This window comes from Passer montanus, unplaced genomic scaffold, assembly GCF_014805655.1.
Source record: "Passer montanus isolate IOZ18808 unplaced genomic scaffold, ASM1480565v1 scaffold139, whole genome shotgun sequence".
NCBI classification, from domain to species: domain Eukaryota; kingdom Metazoa; phylum Chordata; class Aves; order Passeriformes; family Passeridae; genus Passer; species Passer montanus.
The window spans coordinates 644,966-670,962 of NW_024360830.1; the positions used below are offsets into that span (position 1 = coordinate 644,966).

Sequence of the window (25,997 nt, forward strand, 5' to 3'; positions counted from 1 at the left end):
CGGGACAGCTCTTGTCACAGATGTGACTCACGCAGGACAGGAGCACTCCAGCTGCAGGGCACGGCATGCAGCAGGGACGGGGATGCTCTGCGCTCACCGGGCAGCCTCACGCTGCTAGTGTGGACTTTCCTCCTACTTTTCCCTAAAGGATGCTGGCTGCACGTCCAGAAGCTCCTGCTCATGCAGCCTCCTAGAGTGCCATGGCGAAGGGTCTGCAGGGCTGCTTGGGCACCATGCTGCTGCTGTTCTGTGCCATCCAGGAGCTGGGGTGCTGGGCCATGCACTCGGCGGTGGAGGGCCCTGGCCTCGGGGAGCCCGGGGATCCTGCGCTGCTGGCCGGCGGGCGAGTGAAGCGCGGCTGGGTCTGGAACCAGTTCTTTGTGGTGGAGGAGTACACGGGCACGGAGCCGCTCTATGTGGGGAAGGTAAGCTGACCTGATGTCTCCACGGGGCTGGCAGAGCCAGGGGCAGGGTGGAAATGCTGGCAGTGCTGAGCAGAGAGAGGGCCCATGTGAAGGTTTTTCACGGGAGCCTGGCTAGAGAAATACTTTGTGGGCTGTGATGGCAGGAGCCTGGTCCCTGCTGGGGGTGGTGAGGTTAATGTTCTCCCAGAGGTGATAACAGGACACACCAAAATTTACGTTTGTGTTCCTACAATCGTATACTGGCTGCTTGTGGTGTCTGGGGCTGGATTAAAGAAACCCTGTGCCTGTGGGAGCTGCTGGCAGGTGACAGTGCCTGATGGGCAGGACTGGGTCTGCAGGCAGGAGCTCACCACACTTCCCTGGTGTGTGATCTCCTGGGAAGGCTGGACATGGACCTCTGCTCCCTCCATTCCTGGTGTCCTGAGGCTGAAGGAGCATTTCACCTTGGGATTACTGGGCTTTATCCTTTTCTGGGAGCTTTGGAGAGGCAGCTGCCCCACATGTCAGGCAGACGTGGTGTTTGTATTTGGGTGAAGGCTGTTGGGAGCAGTCAGAGGAACACGCTACAATCGAGCTAGAGCTGGAGACATGGGCTCACCCCAAAGGAAGGTGCCCAAGAGCTTGTACAGCAGGGCTGTCTGATGGCCTCAGCCGTCTGGGCATGAGTCTGGAGGAGCTTGGAAATGGGTTTGTTGGCTGGGGGCCAGCGGGGATTTCAGTGGTGATTTGTGTCCGTTTCAGCAGACTCTCAAAGCCGCGCTCCCCCGCCGCCCTCGGAGCAGGCACAGCTAATTCATGGCTCCCCCGGGAGCAGCGGAGGCACCGGGCCCTGTCACAGGCCTGGCACTGCCTGGGCTCCAGCTGAACCGAAACCTACAACTCACCCGTTTTACAGCCCCTTTCCACATCACCCACCCCATCACCCGCCCGGCTCGCAACAGCAGCGTGACAGCGCTGCCTGTGATCCCCAGGGCTGCCAGCCAGCAGGGCCAGGCTTTTCCTGGTGCTGGGAGAGGATGGAGTGCTTGCCTTGTCCCCAGCAGTGTGCCAGCCCTCTTAGGACAGTCTGTGGGTCCGGAGCCTTCCTGCACTGGGGGACCCTGCAGAGGAGCTGGGGATGCCCTCTGTGGATGCCTCTCACACACCTACATGTGCTTTCTGAAGGGCCGATACCATTTCCATAAAATCTGGGTTCTCTAGCTAATCCTTCTTCTGAACTGTAATTTCCCCTGAGGCTGCTGTCAGTTTGATGTGGATTTCTTTGGGTTTTTTAAATAGAATTATGGGGTCAGCACTAGTTACAAACTTCTGCATGTGGACAGATCTATTTTAGATAGAGGAGAGGATTAAAAGGAAAAAAGCAGATTTAATTAAGTTGCTAATATTTAAAGAAAATTGATGAACTCGGGCTTTATGAGTTGGAGCAAACAGAGTGCGCCTTTATTACGGGCTAGTTTTTATTTGATTTTCTTTCTTTTCTAGCCCCAGAGTCATTTTTTATTTGTGTATCTGTGCTTTCTGTTTAATTGCTTTTAATAAGGAATGTGCACCTCTGTTCATATTTAATTTTGATTTAATTATTAGTATGTAATTAATGGCTTCGTAAGAATTCTGGTTGTAGTCTTTTAGGACAAGGAAACAATTTTCCTGTTTAACAAATGGGACAGATCAGCCTGTTGTCCGCCCTCTGGATGTCCCAGCTCTGCAGGCACTGCTGTCCTTGCTTGGGGCTGATCTGCAGGCAGGGCTGGGTGGTTCCTGTGCTCTTGGGGCCCACAAGAGCGGTGTGATTTCAGTCTCCTGCCATGCCCAGGGGTGGAGGCAGCCCCGAGGCTGCGTGGGAGCGTGGTGCTCCCCAAGCCTGCCTGCTGTAACAGGGAGGAGAGAACATCCCTGACGTGTGGTCCGGGTCTGTGGCATCTCCCCTCGTGTTTCTGTAGTCTGAGATCCAGCCCTCCCCCATTAGTTGTTGTTTAGCCAAGCAGCACAGATTTAGCTCTTCTAATCTTCCCCTGTAAATCAATCTCTGCAGCCCCTTGAGCCCAGGCTCCATTTTTCTTCCTAGCATTCCGGTTTGCAGGGATGCTGGTGTCTGCTCCAAGCAGTCAGTGATGAGCAAATATGTGAAGAGGATGTGCTGAGAGCTCAATGTGGTGCTGGATGCTTTATCTCTAGCCTAATTATTAATCATGAGCCATGATTAATAATTAATCATGGCGGTGTTCAGCAGAAAATGCAGGTTTCTGCTGCCTGTGCAGCTGCCTGCACAGACCTGGTGCTCCTCCTTCGTTCTGAAAAGCTCACGGAGTAGCAGTGGGAAATGGGAGAGGATGATAAAGTGAAGAGGGCAGCAAGGTCTCCACCAGCCAGCAGGGAGGGTTGGGACTGGATGGCCAGGCTGGGATGGCCATCCCCATAGACCAGGGCAGGATGCTCCAGGTGGCCAGGGCAGGGTGACCACCCCATAGGCACATTTCCAGCCAAATCCATCACGGTGGTCCCAGACTCTGCTGGGATCACAGCCCTATTTGTGAGCTGAGTGAAGGTCTCCTTCCAGGCAAGCCTTGAGAGACGTGTCACCATGGGCAGTAATTTGTGAATGTTGTGCAAAATGCATTGAATTACCTAACGTGTGGGTCCCTCACTTGTGAAATAAATACATAAACTGTATCTAACAAGACAAATATAATGAAGGCATCGTAAAAAAAGAGGCAGCTCTGGTATAAATTCTTGCTGGTAGAGCTGTATGTCTGAAAGGTGGATTATAGAACTGCAGTTTGGAAGATTGAATGGCCCATAAACATTTTCATATTTCATTAGCCGATTAATGGACGGCTTTTTTCTTTTTGTGGAGGGGGGACATGACTTTGCTGATTCTAAGCAAAAATTGTAGGAAACAAATGAAAGCAGCTGATGAAACCTTTCCGGGGACCTGTCCCATTACGGATTGTCCCAATTAATGCCCATGCTGCTCTCTGTCAAGATGCATTCTGCCTGTCCAGTTACTGTTAATAGATTTCTCATAAGTGGCTGGATTGTAAAAACCTCATAACTCAGTTTAATGCCACCAATAAAATTATCTCTGGACGTCTGGCCTGGATTCCAGTCAGCTCTTGGTCCATGGGGAACTGCTGTTTACCCTTTCTTCTCCTAATTCCAAACATTGTCTTAATTAAAAAATGAAGCAGCAGAGATTGCCTGCAAAGGCATCTTCCTCAGGGTCTGTTTTTAGTCCTGAACATGAGCCGATTTGTCACACTCTTTTGCAGATTTTGTCTGGGTGGGGCTCTGGGCATGATGATGGGATGTTGTGACCCCTGTTACCCTGCAACACAAACCCAGCACAGGGCTGCAACAAGTGTGTGAGCTCTTCAGCAGGGAGACTTGTCAGCAGCAGCTGCCCAGATCATGGAGGGTGGCTGTGGCTGAGGCAAAGCAGGTGGATGAGGATGGACTTTGCGCAATTGGTTGTGTAGAAGGAGAGGGATGCTGATGGTAAGGTACCTGTGCAGCTTGGGAGAGGTGATCCCCTGCTGCCAGAGTCCTGGTTCCTTGCCCATAGGGAAGCCTCTTTCTGTGGACTGCAGTTGAGTTGTCATTTGCCTTTTCATCATCTCATAACCCCTGATTAAAGGGGTTTGTCCCTTGGTTTGTACTGGGGGTGGGCACTGGCAGAATCTGTAATCTGCACAGCTGTAAAGGCAGGCCTGAAATTCCAGTTTATTGTGCCTTCCTTCATGCACAGGAGTTGTCTGGTGGTGCTCCCTGTGACTGTCCAGTCCAACAAGAGCAGAGGGGCATCTCACAGGGACCATGGGCTAGGGTTGGGTACAAGCATCCCCAGCCTGCTCCCACCCTCTCCCTCTTTCCCCGGCAGATCCACTCGGACTCGGATGAGGGAGACGGCTCCATCAAGTACACCATCTCCGGGGAGGGCGCGGGGACCATCTTCCTCATCGACGAGATCACAGGTGACATCCACGCCACCGAGCGCCTGGACCGGGAGCAGAAAACCTTCTACACGCTGCGGGCGCAGGCGCGGGACCGGCAGACAGACCAGCTGCTGGAGCCCGAGTCAGAGTTCATCATCAAGGTGCAGGACATCAACGACAGCGAGCCACGCTTCCTGGAGGGGCCCTACATTGGCAGCGTGGCGGAGCTGTCCCCCGTCGGTAGGTCTGCTGTGGGCTGGGGAAGCTGCACCTCTCCCCCGTCAAACCTTGAGCCTGCTGTACCCCGCAAAAACCACTTGCAAATCTCAGGGATTGCAGAGCTAGGGAGCCAAAAGGGAAAAATAAATAAGGTGGCTTAAGAAAAACAAGTGGATAAATCCTCTGAGCTGATTGCCAGCCTTTGGCTGAGCGCTCAGTCTCAGCCCTAAGCCGTGCTCTGGGGACGGGTCGTGGTGGTGCCAGCTGCCTGCTGTGCATTGACTCTGACTTTGCACAGCCCCCTCCCTCATAAATGCTGGGTGGTTGGACTAAACCCTCACAAATCAAGGGGCTCACATCTGCCTGTGGTTCAGATTGGTCTGAGTGGTGCTTCTCCCCCAGCTCAGGCCATCCTCTGTGTGCTGCTGTGCTGTTCTTCTGAGCCCCAGGGCTGCTCAAGCATCATCCCGTTGAGTGTCCCCGTGCAGAACTGCCAGGCCCTTCTCAGCTGCATGTGCCCTTCTCTGAGGGGCCAGGCCTTGTTGGCTGAGACTGGGGAATTCATGTCCCAGTGACAGAAGTGTGGCTGCTGAGCACAGCTGGAGTCCAGGAGAATGGCTGTGCTGCACTGTCTGGAGCCACAGCATTCCCTGAGCACCCTGGGCTCTCTGCTACCCCCATAGCAGGCTGTGTGTCAGCATGTGCTGCAAGCAGGAGCTGTAAATCACTGTTTCCAAAGGCTGTGTCCAGGTAGCAGACAGCTTGTGAAAGGCTGACATCGAAGATCAGGCAGGACCCCAAGGTCTCAGCAAGGGCTGAGTCAGCACAGGGGACAGTAACAGGGCAGGACTGAGAGAGCCCCCAGGGCAGGGAGAGCAGCTGACAGCACCAGGGGCTTGAGAGGCCAGCTCAGGAGAACTGCCAGCTCAGGGGAACCACCAGCTCCTGCTGTAGGAAGGTCTGGCTGCAGAGGCATCCTGGCAGCAGAGGGCAGGGGATGGTGCTCAGGTCTGCAGTGCCTCAGGACAGAGCTCCAGCTCTCCATGGTTCATGTGCAGCGTGCTGCAAGGCTGGTGCATGGCCTCCAGCAGGTACAGATGTGCAGGAATTGCACCAGAGAAGCTGCTGCTGCTTGGATTCTATTCATGTATGGAGAAAAAAAAATCTCCTGAGGCATCCCAAGCTCTCCCTCTGCTTCCAGTTACCTGTGCAAATCCTTCCCTTAGTCAGAGAGTGACCCCTTGAACTACAGCTGGGCGCTCCTGGAGAAATGAAATGCATGTGGGCACCAAAGCAAGAGGCATCCTGTTCCCAAGGGGAAGAAAGAAATTAAATTAATCTAATTTGCTTGAACAACATTTTAAAAAGCAAGGAATTCTCGACTCTGGGTATTAGACAAGGATCCCAGTTCTTTGAAAATCACTAACAATTATGGAGCTGCCTGATCAGACTGATGTGAACAAGACATATCAAAGGAGACAGTTTCTATGCGAAATTGGAGATCAGAGGGAGAAAGAAACACGGTTTCACAACATGAAAGAAGGCGATTCCTGCAAATTAAAATACTCGGAAGTTAAAAGTGAAGAGAAGTGCTGTGAACGGCGTGGGCTGCATTTCCCAGCTGTGTGCTTAGAGAGGGGAGCTGGAGCCAAGAGCCTGTTCTGCTTTCCAGGCTACCTGCCTGCCACAGCCTCAGAGCCTGCTGCAGTGTGACCGTCCTGGGCAGTGCACTGGCTCTTCCAGAGCAGCCTTGCCCTGGAGGCAGCCCAGGGAGGGCCTCACACCTCATCTTCCCATGGTGCTGCTGCCTGGGCCCCAGCGGTGTGAGCACAGAGCTGGAGGGACCCTCAGGCTGCTGCTGCTGCAAGTCCCAGCTCCATCCCACCTCTCCCTCAGCTTACCAGTGCTTTGCCCAGGAACAGGCAGCACAAAGGACAAGATGGACACAGCCTGTGAAAGCATAAACAGGCAAGGCTGGCAAGGAGCTTTCTGCTCAAGCCTCCCTGGTTCAGCAGCTGGGAGGTAGATGGGGCTGGTCATGGACCTGGTGTGAGATGTTCAGCTCCAGATGCTGTAGGAAGGGCTGAGGGTGCAGGATATGGGAAGCTGCTGGGCCAAGGAGGTGAAGTTCAGGATATTCTCATGGGAAGAGACCTGCCAGGCCCTTTTTGTGTGGGAGTGCTCCTTTTGTGGCATCAAGGCTGGGTGTGCTTATGGCTTTGTTGTGGTTGGTATTGATTATGGATATTTGCTGTCTCTGAGCTGGACAGAGCATCCCCCCTGGAGCTGTGGGGTATTTCCATGAGAGTGACTGGGGAGTGTGCCTTGCTGCCTTCCTGAGTGTGGATGGAGGTGATCCCAGCTTGGTGTTGGCCAAGCAGGAGAACAAAGGCTGGAGAACTTAGGCTGGCTATCAAGATCAAAGCCTGGGGACCTGCTGGTGGCCATGCCTGCTCTCAGCACCACTTGGATTCAGTAAAAAGAAGGGTGACTGGGTGACTGGGATGAGGCCACTCCAAGGGCAGGGTGCTGTCCAGCTTGGAGCTTGCAGGGAGCTGCTCATTCCCTGTCTCTGCTGCTCTGAAACCTTTGCTCTGCATCCCAGCCTGAAGAGTTAAGGGTGACCCCTTCTTCCTGCCCTCATGGTCTTGCCTTCCCAGACCTCACTGGGGTTTGTGCTTGGGTGGTTTTTGTCCTCACTCAAGGCAGCTCTCAGCTGCACTCTCCATTCCCTGCCAAAAGCAGAGTCCCAGCTCCCAGAGGTGGGTGCCTTCCTGGGGCGTGAAGAGGAATAAACCAAATACAGTCAGATCCGCTCTGTGACAGCAGGAGCAGATCAAAGGACATTATTTGCATAATGAAGGAGTACTAATTGGGAGGGAAAGTCATTTGATTTCCTAGTGTCTAAGAGGGAATAACAAATGAGAGAAGTGCACAAACTCTCAGAGTAACTGGGAGTGCTCTGCAGCACAGCTGCCCTTGCTCTGTGCTGGGGCCAGGGCAGTGTGTTTGTATGTGCTGCCTGAGACTCTGAGACTGAGGTGGACTAAAGCCTTCTTTGTTCCAGGATCTTGCCTTGGCAGTGGTCAAAGTGCATTCTTAGGAAGGAGGAATATCACACACAGGACATGTGATGCTCCTCTTAATATTCTCCCAGCCAGCATCTGTTTTCAGCTTGGAAATTTCTTTGGCTGTGGGTGGTTTCTGGGGGTTTAGTCAGCTTTAGTATCTGTCTTCCATGAACTCATCCAGACTCATTGTAAACCTCTGCAAAGGGAAGAGAAAAAGGATTGCTGTTGTTATCTGATGGATCAATAGTGGCAGATGCAGGATGGTCAGGAGGATAAGGGATTTGTAAAGGGCAGAGGTGGTGCCTGCAGCTAGCCCCAGCCTCTGAGCCAGGCTGGAGAAGTCATTGTTTTCTACACAGGGATATGTTGCACTTGGAAGAAGCATATCCAAAATGAAAGCTGACCCAATAGCTTTATCTGGCCTCCCTTGGCACAGCAGAACCAGCTGCAAAACCAGCAACTGGCTTTTCTGGAGAAACCTGGTCTGGCCTGGGGCATCAGGAGCATCCTGCTGTGGGAGGTTTGCAGCCTGGCAGGGAGGGCAGCTGGGTCTGTACAAGGTGGAGAGGTCCCTGCTCAGCCCTCAGAGGGAGCTGGGCTGGAAGCAATGCCCTGGAGTCACCCAGGCTGAGGAAGGCAGGGGCTCCTGGGGAGTGTTTTCACTGACTGCCCTGTGCCCACTGCGTGCATACCAAGGAGCAGTGTGTGTGCAGGATGGGGCCTGAGCTGCAAATCCTGTTTACAGCTTCACTGCTGTCCTGTCACCTCAGGGAGAGGCTGCTGGTCAAGAGCTTGCAGGCTGCTCTGTGCTGGCACCCCAGGCTCAGCCTCTGTGGATACCCCTGGGTGGATCTCCAAAACATCAGAGCTGAGCAGAATCCAGCACCAAAGAGAGAGACCTGCAGCTTCAGGAGAATGTAGGATGGGACCCAGCCAGCTGCCTTGGAACTGCAGGAGCTTCACCTTGTTACAGGAGGTGCTAAAATTAGCTGTGTTTTGGGCTCCTTTCCTGATCTCCCTGGGGTCTGCTTAACAGCTGTCTGCTGCACTCAGGCATGAGCCCAAATCCAGCACACGGTGCCTCCTGTTAGACAACTCTGTTGGTTGCACAGGGTGGGTGTTGCAGCCCAGAGCTCACTTGTGGGGTCCTTGAGGAGCAGGCAGGGCCTGGAGTGAGGACATGCCAGGAAAGGCATGTGGTTCCATCAGAGCATCACTCCTCCCTTGGTGCATTTCACTCTCATTTCTCTGTGTAGCACCATGTCCAGATTAGAGGCGATTTGGCTGTACAGACAGAAACTTGGGGTCAAGCCCTGACTCCAGCACAAAGCTGGCTGAATGCAGAAGTGATTATTGTGAAAAGAAATTGTTTAATCTCCGTGCTGGAAGCAGAGAAAAACACTTTGTTTACCATACAGCCAGAACACTTGCAGGCAATCGGGTTTCCCCCCCCCCGCTAGAAAGTCACTTGTGTGTATCTGGAAGCTGCTGGGAGCTGGGGCTTCCCTGTCTGTTTGTCCTTGGTGAGGGGAGTCCTCCCCATTCTGCACTGTGCTCTAGGTCACAGGACAGGCTCCACACCCTGCCCTGCCCATGTGAGGACCTCATCCAGGCTGCCTTTGGCAGCCCCCCAGGGAACCTGAGCCTCTCCATGGGGTGCTGTGGTTTGCTCCCCAGGCTTACCTGCTCCGTGCCAGGGGCTGGGGTGCTTTGTGCAGTGCCTTTCTCTGGCCAGACAGCCCAAAAGTTTCACAGTAGGACACTGGAGCAATTGCACCCTGCCAGGTTACTGCCCTGGGGCTTGTCCTGCAGGGTGAGAGGGCTGTGCAGTGAATCTCCTCTGGGCCTGGCTTCCTACCAAGTCAGGATGTTCACAAGATTGCAAGAAACTCACTTCTGCTCCAGTAATTTTTAAGCTACTCTAGTTCTTTTTTTTTCAGAATGTGTCTAGGGTGCATCAGCCACTGCAGGTGTTTGGGGCCAGAGAAAAGCTGTAAATTGCATTGTTTATAAACTCCCACCTGCCTCCTGCCCCATGGCACCCAGGCACCTGGGATGAGAGTGCTGCACACTGGCATCAGGCCAGGGAATGTGGCTTTGCATGACACAGCACTCCTTGCAGGGTCCCTGGTGCTCTGCAGGGCTGAAGTGCCCGAGTGCTGTCCTGGAGCTGGCCAGATCCACAGAGAAATAGCTCTCAGCGTGGCCAGAAAGTGTCCCTGGTCTCTGCCTGAGCTGAAGGTGGCAGTTGAGCCCCAGAGCTGGTTCTGGAGAGCATCTGGAGGCTCCTGGTTTCACCACAGAGGGGTGACAGTCAGGTTTAGCAAGTGCTGGTTTATCCTGCTGCTCATTTGCCTCTTTGCCTGCCCAGAGCCTGGCTGTACTTCTGTCCCTGGGGAAGTGACAGGTCCCAGCCACTTGCTTGTGGATTCAGTGCAGGGCCTCTCTGCTCGTGGATGTGTTTGGAGTTTGCCTGTCAACATTTCTTTTAGCTGAACGTGTTTGGAGTGAGTGGCATAGCAAGTGGCCTGGAGCTCTCAGCCTTCTTCATGCAGGGTTGCTGGGATTGGCCCCAGAGGCTCTGGGTCCCGTGGGAAGGCAGTCACAGATGCCAGGACAGGCCTGCATTGGCATTCCAGAGGTGCCCATCCATCCCACCCAGGGCACTGGCAGGGCTGAGCTGCTGTGCCCTGCCAGCCCTGGGGACACAGCATGGCAGGGTGGCTGTGGGGGCTGAGCTGTGCCCTCAGGGGAAGAGACCCTGCAGGGACACAGCTCCTGCATGCCACAGCTGTGGGGCACCACGGGCACCTCTGGGTGTGGGCAGCCCCTGCCTGCCCTGCTGACCCTGCTCACAGCAGAGGGATGCTGCTGGCAGGGCTCAGGGCTGGCTGCTGGCCCTGGCAGCTCTCCAGGATGGCTCAGGGAGTGGAATGGGGACAGCCCAAGCAGGGCCCGTGGGGACAGAGGATGGCTGGCAGCCACAGTCAGCTAGGCTGAGGGAAGTGCTGCTCTGGAAGTGAGGGTCTTGCTCCCCCTTCCTTCTGGAGGAAATCAGGGTTTGGTTGATCTGCTGTGCCAGACCTCACCTTTGCAGAGGAGGAATAAGAGATGGATTCTGCCCTGTTAATTTTTATGTAAAATTGTTGGTTTTCTCTGATCTGTGGAGTGTGCTTGTCGGGGGAGGAACCAAGGTCTTCTCTCGTTTTACATGTCTAATTATCTCTCTGGATATGGGCTCAGGCTTCTTGGTTATGGGAGGCGGGTGATAGAGTACATGATGGATGTTTAGATTTTATTTAGTGTATCTTTTATGGCTAAAGCATGTGCCAGAAAACTAAATAAAAGCTGTACATTCTGTACTTGCTGTGGGCAGTGCTGTGCTTGGAGAGCAGGGACTAATATTGGAGCAGGGTGGGAGCCAGGCAAAGCTTGTCTCTGCAGGAAGGGGGGACCAGGTTAAGCTGAAATGGAAAACCACTGCTCTTCACATGGACACAGAATGGGAGGGAGGCGTGGGACAGGCATAAATGGAGGTTAGGGGAGGATGCTGGAATGTTAAACTAGTAAATTCCTGATACCCTTTAGGTGACCTTGAGCAAGGGTCTTTACAGACAAGAAGTCAAGGCACAAAGTGGGGTCAGTGTTCCCTACCTGGCTGATGTTGCTCTTTTGTTAATGAGATGCTGTGAGGGCAGGTGAGGAAGGGCAGAGCCTTCATCACCTCTGGCATTGCTGGCTGCAGCCCAAGGGCACCGTGCCCCATCTCTGCCTCTGAGTGAAGGTGTCTTGCTGCAGGGCTCCTCGTGCTGCTTGGTTTGTCTTGCCCTAGAGCAGAAAACTCTGTCCCAAACATGGGGTTCACCCCTGGGACCTGGAGCTGGATCTGCTGCCCTGTTGCTCCAGTTCTTGGGAGTGCCAGCAGCTGTGGGCCAGGAGCTTTCAGTGCTGGCACAGGAAGCCTGAGAGCAGCAGCCTACCTCACCTGTCCAAGGCATGGCTTGGGATGGTGACACAGACCGTGCTCTGCGTGGGCACAGCTCCTGGCACCTCTTCAGACTCTGCAGTTTGGCAGCATCCAGATAAATACTGGACCACAGGGAGTACAGCTGTGTCTGACAGGGATGGGTTAGGAGGTGAGTTATGCAATTGAATGAATGCATCTTGAAATGCAGAGTCTGGTGCAAACGTTCAGTGGCCAGCCTGCCTCTCATGATCCCTGGTTTGGGATGACTGCACAGAGGGCTGCAACAGGAGGCTGTGGTGTGGTCCTTGAGGCAAATGTGCAGTCCTGACACAGGGTATACAGGGCAGGGCAGGGAGGTAAACTGATGGGCTTGGGTCCCTGTGGGTGAGGTTGGAATCTCCTAACCCTCAGCAGGAACAAGTGGTTCTTGGAGTGAGGGATGTTTGTGCAGTCAGCAGGCTGTGCCTGTGCTGCAGGTGCAGGAGTGGGTGCTGCTGTGGGCACTGGGCTCTCAGCTGATTGCTGCCAGGCTGTGCCCTCTCTTGTTCCCATGGGCAGGTACTGCTTTCTGTGATTCTCAGACTTTGGCACCTCCAGCATCCCTAGGAGGCTTCTCTACTGCAGCTGGGAGAAGGATGCTTGGGGACCCTGGTGACATTTCCCTTCTCTGGTCCCTTTTTTTTGCTTTCTGATCAGGAGCTTCCCAAGGGAGCATGCCAGGCTGCCCGAGGGAATGTGCAGTGCTGGTGTGGGAGTGATCTGCCTTGGCTCATACCTGCTTGAAGGAGTTGTGTTATGGCAGGGAGAGGAGGAGAAAATGCAGCAATAGTATTTCTTAAACAGTTGTTTGCGAGGCAGAGAGCCAGTGTTGCTGTGGTGTAAAATCTGGACGTGCCTGGCAGGGATGCACCATAACTTCACTGGAGACAGCAAAGCATAAATAAGTTGACTCAAAGTAGCTTGTTGCTGAAGACTGATGAGGGGGATTCTCCTGTTATCAGCAGAGCTGCAGCTCTGAGAAGGCTGCCAGGGAGAATGAAAAGCAACCATGGTAACTGCTCGTTTCCCTCAGTGAACACCCTTTCCAGGAGATCAGAGTGAACTGGACTGGGGGAGCGTGTGCATCCCAGCTGCTCCCAGCAGCACTGCTGTCTGTGCTGCCTCATCTCCTGCCTGAGTCTGGGCAGGGCTGGTGCAGGAAATCCCTGGCTCACCTGCAGGCTCTGGGCTTGTGGTCTGCTGACAAAGGAGGAGGAAGGCACCAGGGACTGAAGCTCCTCATCCTCCTCTGGATGGTTTCAGCTCCATGCCTGCCTCCTGTGACACAGGAACAGAGGCTGCTTTTGTCTGAGTGCTGCCAGTGCTTGACCTCTGGGCAGGGATGCACCGAGTCTGCTGCTGGAGATGAAACAGGGTAGCCTGTCCTCACTGTGCTTTGGTCACACACCTCCTTTCTCAAGGTGTCTGTAGGTGGGGGTAGGCTTCCCTTCTTTTCTCCCTTCTGTTGTCTCTCTAGATCTCAGTCCCTTTGCTCCTGCCCCCACCCTCATGTCCTGGGTCCTGCTTTTGTTAAATTGAACATGATGTCAAATTAAAGCCATCACAGGGACAGTTGGAGTGAAGTACCCAGTTTAATGAGGCAGCCTTGAAAATCAATAACTTAATTGCAGACATTTGATGGACTTTTATCCAATTTATAGTCCTCCTGCCCTGCTACGTGTAGAGCATGAGGACCTGGTGCTGTGTCTGGCTCTGGGCAAGTGAAAGCCTTTCCTCTCCTGGGGCTGCTGTCCCTGTGCAGGTCTGCCTGCTGCAGGGTGGATCAGGCTCTGGCTGGGTGGTCCGTCTGTGGTCTGGAGGTGATCATGTCACTCTGTGCTGACAGGAAGGGCCGGTGTCAGTATAACATCCCCAGCTCCTTCCCAGATGGTCCAGTAGAAAGCTACTGGGAGAAAAGCTCCCAGCTGTTCAGAGCAGTGATCTCCTGGAGAGCAGGTCCTGCTGCAGGATGGCCCAGGATCCTGTCCCTGCTGCCACTCTGCAGCACACCAGAGGCATTTGTGTCTGGAGTCCTGGCTTTCAGGCGTTTGGCAGGGAGGTGATGCTGCATTTGCACCCAGCTGTTCTCTTTTCCCTCATCATGTGCTGGCAATCAGTGTTGGGCCCTGCTCTGAGGTCTGTGCCGCTCTTCTAAACTCCTGCCTGACTTTGTTTTCCTCCTTGTCCCTGCTGCAGGCACCTCTGTGATGCAGGTGATGGCCTCTGATGCCGACGACCCCACCTATGGGAGCAGCGCCCGGGTGGTCTACAGCGTGCTGGAGGGGGAGCAGCACTTCACTGTGGACAGCAAAACAGGTGAGCAGCACCCAGCTGGGCTGGGGGTCCTGGCCATGACTGCAACAGCAGATCTGTGCCTCCCTGCTGGCCATTGGTGCTGGATACTGCTGGCAGGGGTGTTGGAGGGGAGGCTCAGCTGCCCTGCTCAGGCTGCTGCCCAGCCCCATGCCCTGCCTGCAGCAGGCAGGATCTGCAGCTGCCTGCCCACAGTGCCTGGTCTGCACCTGCACTGGCCACAGCTCCTCTCTGCCTGGAGCTGGAATGCCCCCACAGGCACATAAAACTTCAGTGGAGAAGGTTTAAATACTACCAAAGGGGCCTTACCAAAGGCTGCATCATTATCACCAGGGCTTTGATTAAAGGTAACACTTTAAATAAAGGATAGGTTTATAAATGTTCTATTAATATTTAATGAAAGAACAGTAGAAGCTGCTCCATTCCTTAATAACTTATAATAGAGCCTGTTGTAAAATGCCTCTGCAATAAATCCCTGGCAGATGATGCTGTGACATACTGGTTAGAGTAGACCATAACCAGGAGATGTTGGGGTATATATTCTCCTTGCCTCCCAGGAGTTTGACTCTCATTACCCTTAATGAGAGCCTCACAAGCTTGCTAAGAAGGGAAGACACTCAAATGCTAATAAGGGATATTTAAGGCACAAAGCATGCAGTAAAGTGCCCATAGTTACGAAAATTTGTCAAAGGACAAGCAGGCCGAGGAGCTGCAGCTTGTCTTGGAAAACTGGACAGCAAAGTCCTCCCCACCCTATTGCTGAACCGCAGTGGCATGAACTGAGATCAGCCCCTGGGCTGAAGTACCACATCTCTGTCAGGCTGATCTGATATTTTCTAAGGCTGGAATTTGTTTGGGGATGCTGGTGTAAGGAGAGTGTGAACAAGGTCTGTGTGCCTGAGCCTCTGCACCTGCAAGAAACCCTCCACCTGCTGACAGTGCTCTGGGGCACATGGGGAGGCTGGCCCAGCCCTGGCTCTGCCACCAGCCTGGCTGCTGCTGGAGGAATGCTCAGATTTGGGTGTTTGGGAGCTCCTACACACACCCGACAGCAGCACTGTGGCATGTGCTGGGAAATGCCTTTGTCTGGACTGAGGCTGGTGCACTGGGGAGAGGGCACAAGCAGCAGGTTGGGACTGTACCCACCCCTTGCTCAGGAGCTGTTGCACCTGGGCTGTCTTGTCTCCCAGATTTGCTTTGTTTTATATTGTGTGTGTAGGAACAATAGGCTAAACACTGGAAATTCAGGTGCATTGAGATCCTGTTAATCTGAGACAGCTTTGTGTGAGTGCAAGTCTGGCTGCTGGAATGGAGAGGGACCACTGGGGACAAACTGCACAAGCCAGGACGTGCAGAGGCTCAGCTTCCTGCCACATTAATGCTCTGTATTAAGGCATAAACTAAAATGTGCCCTGTGGGACTGTGGTGAGAATTAATGTCACTCTGGGAATCCAAGCTTCTTGATTCCTTGACTTTTTGTGTCTTAATTCTCAAGCTGGCTGTTTCATACACTGGGGGGTTGATTTACTGTTTTACTTGCTTGTGTTTCACAAGGCAAAATTGCTGACAAGTCTGCAGAAGACTCCAGCCCCTCTTGAGCACATCTGCTTGCAGGATATCTGGCTGCTAACACAGGTGTTGGGGCTGACTCTGGGGGTCTCTGAGCTGCAAATGGCCTGTGGCAGCTGCCTCACCAGCACTGCAGGAGCTGCAGGGCTGCAGCTCTGCCCATCAGCCCCTCAAGCTGTGGCTGCAGCCTGTCCCGTGCCCTCTGTCAACACTGACCCATGTGGGAGCAGCAGTGCTGTAGGGGCACAAGGTGTCATTATATCCACCCAAGCACACCCCAACCTGCTCCCACTCTTGTTCTGTCAGAATAAGTCTTTATGCTGCACAGGAGAATCCAAGTCTGATTGCCCGAGGTGGCCCAGCTTCTGCCCTGAGCATAAGATTTAATTATCCATAGCAGCAGCGTAGCTCTCAGAGCCACCATTGTTATTAATGGCCATAAAAAGAACCATAAAAACTTGGCATGTTACATTTCTTATAATATATGATAATGAAGAACAATTTGATTTCCATTTTTGGTTTTGACCTCCTTCTCTGCTGTTTCTTGCAGGTGCATGCATGCATGTGCTGCCTTGCACACCACCTCAGCCCCTGACTCCTTCCAGCACAGGTTCTTTCTTCCCCCCCTTGTCTTGTGCTCTTTTCACACCCTCCTTCATAGCACAGGTGGGGCATATAAAAAAGTGGTTTCTATGCTTAAGTACAGAACATGGACCGTGTGTAGCCCACTTTGTCTCCTGTTCTTGGATGTTTCCAGCTCTAGTGTTCAGCTGGGATTTTGTATTCAATGGACCTTTCACAGGCAAACCCAAACTGTCTGGCTGCTGTGCTGTGCCAAGTCCTGCCACTCAGTAAGCCCTGAGTGCCTGTAGCATCTCGGGTCTTTTTGGAGGGAGACAAGCATTTAAATGGCTCCTGGAATAGTGGGAGCAGCAGGATGGCATTTATGCTGTAGGAAGATTCCAGAATTGAATGATGGTGAGGAGAAAGCACAGCTGATGCACAAGCTTTTCTTTCTTTCATATACAGCAGCCACTCTCATGCTTTGAGATTAGTTTCACAGACTGAAACTTGTGTTGTGTACACCAAATCAGGTTCAAGAACTTCACCTGTGTTTGCTGGAGGTCAAGGCTGGCTTTTTTTTTTGTGTGAGTGGGGAGCTTTATATGCATAAGCTTTTGAGGCAAGGTTTTCTTGCCAGCTGTAAGAATATCCCCGTGGCTTGTTGCAAGAGCCTGCAGGCATTAAGCTTTGTAAGCTTTGTGCTGCCTTCCTCGCTCAGACAGGGTGCAGGCAATCTCTGCTCCCTGCAGCAGGTGAGCAGCAGAGCTCGTGCTGTGGCTGCCCTGATCTGCTGAGGAGGCTGTGTTCTCACAGCAAACCAGCACACAGCTCTGCCCTGCTGCTTCCAGCGGGAAACAGCCTCTTGTGCTGCTGTGCTGGGTGTTGGCTCTGGCTGAGAGCACTAATCTGACAGCAGAATCCCCCTCACTGCTGCTGGGCCACGAGCCCAGCTCTCCCAAAGTTACACAGGGTGGGAGGTTTAGTGGCAGCTCCTGTTCCAGCTCCAGGAATCTCATCCTCACCAAAATTTTTCAAACTTATTCTTTTCCAATATGGAGATGTGCACCTGAGTGTGGGCACTCTGAGTGCATTTACATAAGAGGAGAAATTTGTGCATTTAAATCCACAGGCTGTGTTTTCATGCTGCTTTATATCACCCTGCATTCTCTGTACTGCTGCAGATTATTCACCTTTAGAGGGGCAAATCTCTCTTTTGGCAGGCAGCTGTGCCTGCCTGCTCGTGTCTGTTCCTGTGTCCTTTGCAGTGCCCTTTCTTACCCCTGGGCAGTGTGGCTGGAGACACTGCTGCCTGTGGTCCCTTCCACACTGCCTTCCTTGGGAGGGAACCTGAAACTGCTCAACACCCCACAGCCTGGTGCCCCTGTTTCCAGCAGTTTTGCTCATCCCTTTGTGGGGATATTGAGTGCTGTAGAGCAACCACAGCATGTAACACCATAGGTTTCATTATGTTTGCTTCCTTAAAAGCCAGCTTGTCAGTTTGGGGCTGTGCATGGGAGCCTGGCTTTTTACCGTAAGGAAGAGGCTGTTCTTCAAATCTGTCACTCTGCTGGATGCAGGGAAAAGGCAGAACTCAGAAGGTATTTGAAATGCAGTCTGGCATTTGTGATGACTTAAACCAGCTCCTGAGTTCTAGAGCCTGTGTCCTGATTTAAAGACTGAGCCATACGGGCTTGGAGCTTTTGATGCCAGGGAGAATGCAGATGCTGGCCTGCTGGGATGAAGCTGATGGTTATTTGTGTGCTGATGGTTATTTGTCATCCCTACCTGCCGGCCTTGCTGTGTTTGGAGACAGACCTGCCCTGGTCCTGGGGCAGTAAGGCTGGGCTGGGAGAGGATCTGTGTCTGGGAGCCTGCTGCACACTGAGCTGGGCTGATGAGCTGTTGATCTGTGTGATGTGGTGGTGGGAGGCAGAACAAGTTTCTCTGCTGCTCTTGCCAGTTTGTTAAAAATGCTCCTTGGTGCCTGGAAACACAGATGTATCAGTACATGTGTGTTCCTGTACCTGGAAACACAGATGTATCAGCACATGTGTGTGTTCCTGTGTGCCCAGAGGTTGTGCAGGTCTGTGCCCAATCCCTGTCCCTTATCCACCAGAGGTGTCCACAGGCACAGGGGAGTCTGAGTGTAAGGCACAAGAGTCTGCAGAGAAGCCACATCTGTTTAAGGGGATTCCTCTTGTTAGCAAAATTGAACATTAACAGCCCTTTTTTGAGACTGGTACAGGAACTTCAGCTGATTTGGAAGCAAATTGTATGTTTGGTCATCTTGAGGAAATTAGAGTGTATCTACTAATGTGCTGAGGGAATTAATGTTAAGTGATGAGGGACTTAGCTGCTAAAAGAAGGGACAAAGGAAGGGAGAGTGTGCTGGCTCTGCACTGGCATGAGCAAGGCTGATTGCAGCCTGGAACAAGCCCTTGTTAGGTGCTCCATGAACCTCCTGACCCTTTGTGCCTCATACTTCACTCAGAACACCTTTAGCTTCTGCCTCTCAAATTGTGCTGAGCTGAAGGACAGGATGGGGGCTGGAGGGACACTGAAGTGCTGCTTCTTGGAGCCAAGACCTCTTCTGCAAGGGCTGACCTCCTGCAGGATGTGTGCTTCCAGCAGGACTCATGTCTTGGCAGATATATTGCTATTTCTGTGTCCCTGCAGGCAGGTGAGGGCACAGGTGAGGGCACAGGTGAGGAATCTGCAGTCAGTTTGGCAGGTGCCTTGCCATTCCTGGCCTGAGGCAGAGATGGGTTTGATCTAACTGACCAGGCTGCTGGCAGAAATTAATCTATTTTATCCAGCTAAATAGGAGAGAGATAGAGGAGATAGACCCAGATTCTTCTCAGACATGCACATTAAAAAGACCCAAATGGCAGTAAGACAAGGCTTGTCACCATGATGGTGGCACTTCCAACCCTGGTGATACTAAAAACTTGATTCTTTGTGGCCCAGGGTAATCTCATCTGCTTTTGAAGACTGCCTGCTTTGAGCTGTGATGGGTCAGGAACCTCCTTAGGATAGGTCCCTGTTTGTTACTCCATGACTTTCTGCCTTGTTGCTCCTCCTGCCCTCAGCTGGAAGGTGCCTTGTCCAGGCAGTCTGAGGATGTGGATATCTGATCTAGAAGTAGATGGGCTTTGCTCTCCCTGAGAGCAGAGCAAAGCCCATCATGATGGGATTCCTGGAAGGCAGTTACCTGCTGAGTGCTTTGTCCTGCTTTGTTTTTGTCACCCGAAGAGAGTCTGCTGCTGGAGCAGATTCAGTGGTATTTATGTGATGCTCTAAGTGTCCCCTTGCCTGGTAATTATACTGATTAATCTGGATCATGCTGGAAAGCCACATGTGCCTTGTACCAGAGGGTATGCCACCATGTGTCCACATTATTCAGCTATAACAGATAGTGACAAGAATGGGGGAGACAAGTCTGAGCTCGAGGTTGTTCTTGCTTTGTTAGCAGTGTCTGGGAAAGACCAAGTTTGTCAGTTTTTCCAGCTGGAAAGAAGGTGAATCTTGGGAGATGATAGCAATGACTTTTCTATGCTCCCTGTACAGCCTTGAGGAAGGTCTGTCTCCATCCCTTGCAGCTTCTTTTCAGAGAAGAAACCTAGGGGTCAGGTTTTGGGAGCAGAGACTGTCTTGGCTCTGGAAGATGGGACCGTGTGGGTTTGCTGCTGGTGGGTGGTACGTGGGCCTAGGAGACAAAGCCAGCCTGACTCCTGGGCTGGTGGAGCTGCTGACTCCTGGTGTGGCCCATGCAATTTGGGAATAACATCCCAGTGACAATCCTGATGGGCTCCTGGAGGTCTGGCAGTTTGTCTGCAGCAGATCCCCACCTTTCCAGGATGGACTGGACACACAACACCATGACAGGGAGTTTCTGATCAGCCTCCACCCTTGCCACAGGCAGAGATTTTGTCTGCCTTGTGCTGCTGGAAGAACAGGAGCTGGCTGGGGACATTTGCCCTGCTCTGCATGTGCCAAACGGCCTGGACTTGCTCCCTCTTGGGACGAGTGACCTTGGAGGTGTTCTGGGAAGTGCCTGAGCACTTTCCTCCCATCCTGCATGGCGTATTATGAGCTATATCATTACGAGCAGCTCAGTTAAGTCATTACAGCCTTGGTGAATGCATGAGCTTTTTCCCTCTCATCCCAATTCATCACTATTGTGCTGACATGAATCATTTTCATTATAAAATGCTTCAGACCCTGTTAATTAACAGAATTGCTTAAATTTCAATGAGATAGTGCTGGCCCAGAAATAAGGGTTTTGTGTTCACAGTGGAGTGGCAGGAGAGGCCTGTCAGCACGAGCAGCTGGGCCTGGCCCCTGAGCCCTGGGTGTCTGTGCAGGGCTGGCCCTGCTGCCCAGCTGGGAGGGTGCCATCCTTGCTGGGAGGGTGCTATCCTTGCTGGGAGGGTGTCCTTGCCTTCCTTTCCTGCGTCCCCTCTGCCTCTCTGTGTGAGGGGACTGGGACTCTCCTGAATGGCTTCCTCTGAGAATGAGGGGGTCAGAGCACACCCTGGGCCCCATCACAGAATAACCACCTGCTCCCTTATCTATGGGGCTGAAGGCAGGAGAGTCCAGGTAAAACAGAACCTGAAGTGACAGAGGGACAAGGGAAGCTGGGTGATAATTGTGCCTACCCACAAGAGCTGGAGAACGGCAACGATCTGAAATGGTGGTTATGTCTTTATAATAAATCCTAACAATGCTAATCATTGGAATAATTGCTAGTTTCAGAAAGGAAGGAGTGATAAATGTCTCCTGAACAGTTTTGCCAGCTCCTGCTGCACCTGTAATGTCATGCAAAGGGCGAGGGGGAGGAATTTCATCCTCCCAGCTCAGTGGCATTTCTGGCTGCCTTTGGCCCACAGCACCAGTGGCTCCATGGTGTGAGCCCTTGACTGGAGGTGCACAGAGCCACACCAGAAACATGAATGGGGAAACTGGAAACCTGCTGGCTGTGGAGTAAAGATACCTGGTAGCCTTGGGGTCTGTCCCTGTAGCCATACCTTGGCTCCTTGCAGCCTGCTGGACTCAGCTCCCCCTCTGCTGTGCTCTTGGTGACTTGGACCTGAGATGCTCTAGCACTGCTTGATGTGCTGCACATCGGCAAATGGATTGCAAGGTGCTCAGACCACTGGATGATTCTCTTCTGTTTGCTCAGCAAGAGGGGAGCTCCCTGTTCCCTCTGGGTCAGACCTCTCACTGGGGACCTGTTCCAGCAGCCTCCTCCAGTCTGTCCCTAGCACCACGCAGGATTACTGGTGAAACAAAGCAGAGATGAATTTGCAGTTCACAGTAGGAGGAGGTAAAGCTGATAGTTAAACAGAAAACGCTGGAAGAGAGAGGATTTACAAAAACATAAACCAATGTCTAAATCTGTGGGAATGTTAAAAAACTGAGCTGGAGGGGATTTTAAGCTGATTCCTGTCTGTTATGGGCTGCTGCTGGTACAGTGGGATGGAATGTGGTGCTAATGACCTTGTATCCATGTAGGCACTCCTTCCTTCCTGACCCTGGTGCCATGTCAAACCAGAATCTTTTCTTTCTTTCTTTCATCCTCAAATTATTTTCTCCCTACTTTGTTTCCATTTAAATGAAACAGTCATGGGTGACTGATAATTTCTGCCATGCACAGAGTTTTCAGGCTTTTACTGCTCTTTGTTTCTTGTTTTACATTCCTTTATATTTTAGTCCTGGTCATTTCCCCACTCCCAGATGAGTACTGGAGACCTATAAACACTGGTTTTAAGAGAGTTACTTTTGTAAGAAGTACTACCATACCATTCATTTTGTTGAGCTCCAGTGCATTCTCTGACACAGAACATGTGTTTTGTCATCTCTGGTCTCCTTAACTTAGAAGGACGCTTGAAAATAAGGGATTTTGTGCAGACAGACTTTTAGAAATGTGCTGCCCACCCCCCTATTCTCCAAATCACGCAAGTCCCCCCCAGATGTGCCTGGGCCATGGCACCTTGTAGATGGAGCCTGGGCAGGGGCACCCCTGTTCTCTCAGGGGTGCTGCAGCAAGCCTGGCTCCTGCTCAGCAGATCAGGATAAGTGGGCTGTTGCAGATGTGTGCCAGAGGGGTTTTGTGACTCAGCCTGGGTTTTTACAGAGCAGACCTCGAGGCTGGCCCCAGCACAGCCCCCGCATGTGGATGGATGGGGGTGAGGATGAGTCCTCTCTTCCTGTGACTTCCCCACCAACCCTCTGACCTCCACAGATCTTTCACCTGCCTCCCAGTCACCCTGGAGGAAAGCACAATCCTCCTCTGTGCCAGGGTTTAACCCAGTGCGAGCTGCAAGTAGCCCTCAGGAAAAGCAGCAGTTGGGACTCTTTCACGCTTCATGAGGAGACTTGCTGGGAGCAGGTTGAGCCTGTGGCCATTCCTGGGCTTCGGGAGGATTTTTGGGATGTTTCTGGCTGGCTGACAACCTCCTGGGCTTGCTCTTCTCCCCAGTGCCCTTCTCTCCCCTTAGCTGGCTTTTGCTCACGCGGTCTCTTGCAGAGGGTTCAGCAGACACTCTTTGTGGCCAGCAGTGTGTTCCTGAGGCACAGGCAGCCAGCAGCACCAGGGCTGTGGCTGGGGAGAGTGTCCCCAGCAGTCGAGGGAGGTGACAGTGCCTTCTTCTGTGCACTGGTGAGATGCAAGTGCTGTACCTGACACCAGACATGATTCTGTGGGTCTACCAGAGTGAGTCTGGGGAAGGGCCGTGAGGATGGTGCAGTACTGGAGCATCAGCCCCGTGTGAAGAGGGAGATGCAGCTGATCCTGTTTAGGTCTGGATCTTGCCCAAAGTAATCTCCAGTGACCCCTTCCAGCCGCAGCCTGTCTGTGGCTCTGTGGCCTGCCTGTGCTCAGCTGTGCTGCTGGTTTCCAGGTGTGATCCGGACCGCCGTGGCAGACCTGGACCGCGAGACGCAGGACCGCTATGAGGTGGTGATCCGTGCCACAGACATGGCAGGACAGCTGGGTGGCCTGTCTGGATCCACCACGGTCACCATCGTGGTCACTGATGTCAACGACAACCCGCCACGCTTCCCTCAGAGTGAGTCCTGCTGCCCATGGGGTGGGCTCTGGGGCATGGCCTGTTCCTGTGGGTGGTGGGGTGGAACCTGCAGGCTGAGCCAGCCTGGCCACCCCAGCTGCTGGCAGGGTGACCATACCAAAGGTCCATGGCACACACAGCTCCTGGCCTGGGTCTGAATGTGTTCCTGCCTGGCAGCACAGTGAGTGCCAGATCCCTGCTCCATGCAGGGCCTGGAAGCAAGCATGGCTTGTGTGGTAGGAGAGCAGGGCCAGCCCTTTCCTGAGCCCTGGAAGCCAGCAAGGTCCACCATGCTGCTGTCCCCTGGGAGCTGGGGCAGGAACTTGGCTGCTGGCCTGGTCCCTCCTGGCTGCTTGTCACACCCTTGCCCCAGTGTGAGGACAGTGGCACTGCTCAGGGGCAGCAGCCTTGTCACAGCACAGCTCTGCTTTCCAGCTTGCTGCTAATGGCCCGTGGCTGGTGCTGGTGTCTGATCTGGGACCCTCCCCAGACAAGGTGCAGGGTGATCCTACTGTGAGGGCTCTGCTCTCTAGCTGTGGTCTGGCAGCTCAAGGCAGGACAGGGCAGGGGCTGCAGCTGGGGGAGGCTCAGCTCTTGGGCTGCATCTCCTAGAAATCAGAAATTGCCAAAGAATCTTTGCAAGAAATCTGAGAGTGCTGATTGCAGGGCAGTGTCCACGCAGAGAAATCAGCCCTTACTTCACACAGCACCTGGAATGTCAATGCTTCCCAATTATCTTCCCTCAGCCCTTGTTTTTGGCTGGTGTATTTATTTCTCCTGTTGGGGCATTCTAGACTGTAGACACGGTGGGGTTTGAGCAACCCTCAGAGCCCAAAGGTGCCCCAGGGAAGTGTGTGAAGGGTGGGGGCTGTTCAAAGGCAGAAGCAGTGACCTTGGTGCCCATTCCTCCTCCAGAGATGTATCAGTTCAGCATTGTTGAAACGGCCCCCGTGGGCACTGCCATCGGGAGGGTGAAGGCAGAGGACTCTGACGTCGGGGAGAACACGGACATGACATATCAAGTGAAGGATGAGGAAGGGGTGGAGATGTTCAAAGTCACCACGGACAGCAACACCCAAGAGGCTGTCATCACAGTACAGAAGGTGAGAGTGTTGATTGACTAGGGAGGACACAGCTCCCTAGGAGGACCCTTTCCTTTGGGGACTGCGGCTGTTGAATCTGAGTTGAAGAAAATGCTCTGAGTGCTGCGCTAGCAGTTACAGTTGCATTTTTGTGCCTGCTGATGTGCCAGCATAGATGAGACCTCTGCTCTGGCTTCATGGCAAAACACAGGGCTGTGTCTGGGAGGAAATGCTGAAAAGAAGCAGCATATAGTGCCTACTGGAGTCCCCTAGGGTGGCTTGGGGGTGGCAGTGAAGCAGTGAGCTGTGCAGAGGAAACACCGTGCATAGAGAGGAATGCTTACAGCTGTTATTGATAGCACCTGTTAGAGGAGAAAAATGCCCACCTAATTCCTGTACCTGACCAGCAGCACTTTAACTGTATCTGCTTTTGGTGGCAAAAACAATCAAGCAAATACTTGGTGCAGGCAGGGAAGAATGATTGTTCTTCAAGGCCACTGTATGCAGCTTGCCTCCCCTGTAGAAATAAGAGCAGGGTGATTAATGATGAAAACTCGCTCATGTGCAGCACACACTGTGCTGTCTTCCCAGTGAATCCTGGCTGCTCACAGCTTGGGCACCCTGTTGGGGGCCCTGAGGGGAGTAGGCTGGAGTCTTCTGCTTCCTCCTGCCCCCTTGGTGTGGGTGCTGCTGGCAGAAGGGCAAAGCAGAATCCCCCAGGCTGCTACAAAGGTCCTGCTTGGGAGCAGCTGGCTTTACTGGCTCTAGTGCTGCCCTGATGTCTCTGGTGAAGGAAGGGGCGGCAGAGGGGTTCCTTGGGCTGCCTGTGGCTTACCCTCTTCCCTTGTCCCAGCCTCTTGACTACGAGTCAAAAAAAGTGCACACTGTCGTGGTGGAGGCCCTCAACAAGTTCGTGGACCCGCGGTTCGTGGACCTGGGCACCTTCCGGGACCAGACCATCGTGAGGGTCTCAGTGCTGGACGTCGATGAGCCCCCCGAGTTCCGGCCCCCCTCCAACCTGATGGAGGTCCAGGAGGATGCACACGTTGGGTCTGTCGTGGGGGTGGTCACTGCCCTGGACCCCGACACAGCGAACCACCCTGTCCGGTAAAGCCCCAACCTCACATCAGCCCAGCAGTGGGCATGGGGTCACCTGCAAGGGACGTGTGGCCTGGGAGGGCTTGTGGCCGTGGCTGGGGCAGAGGGGGTGGGAGAGTGCAAGGTAAAAGTGGCAAGTGTGTGTCTGAGTGTGTGTGTGTGTGTCTCGTGGGACAGGAGGCTGGCAGGTGAGTGGCAGCCTGAGCACAAGCGGGCACAGCGGTCTCTCAAGTGGCAGATACGTCACTGACAGGTGACAGCTTTGTGAGTTCAAGGGAGTGCTAGGGAAGGTGGCTGGGTGATACCTGTGTGTCCTTGCTGCTGACAGCGAGGTATCTGCAGTGGTACCTGACAGCAGGAGTGGCAGGAGGACAGTGGGGAAGGGTGATAAATGAGGTGAGGCTTGGGAGGTGCAGAGCTGCAGCCCGGCTCTGTGTGCGTGCATGTGTGCATAGGATCAAAGATCAGAGGAGTTTATATTTGGGCAGGGGACATAATCCAGGCAGCAGCTTATCTGCACAGGACATTTCCCATTTCCATTTAATTTGTGGCTAAAGAGATTGTTACCTTGTTAAATTGTTATTACCTAAGGCACAAAGCAGCCTTCTGGCCCTGCCAACTGGCCTGAGTCACGAGCAGTTGGGTTGG

General features: G+C 53.2%; 1 protein-coding gene across 2 annotated transcripts in view; it reads left to right on the forward strand.

The window, feature by feature from the left end:
- Positions 1-164: 164 nt before the first annotated feature.
- CDH22 (cadherin 22) overlaps positions 165-25,997 on the forward strand; it is a 51,474-nt gene continuing 25,641 nt past the window's right edge. Inside the window, exons 1-6 of one of the 2 annotated variants that reach the window (XM_039699808.1) lie at positions 165-425; positions 4,303-4,597; positions 13,850-13,969; positions 23,002-23,169; positions 24,085-24,272; positions 25,105-25,358. In XM_039699808.1, the coding sequence (XP_039555742.1) occupies positions 201-425; positions 4,303-4,597; positions 13,850-13,969; positions 23,002-23,169; positions 24,085-24,272; positions 25,105-25,358 (1,250 nt within the window). In that variant the 5' untranslated portion in view covers positions 165-200. The remainder of the gene's footprint in view (positions 426-4,302; positions 4,598-13,849; positions 13,970-23,001; positions 23,170-24,084; positions 24,273-25,104; positions 25,359-25,997) is intronic. The other variant, XM_039699806.1, reaches the window with a different exon arrangement.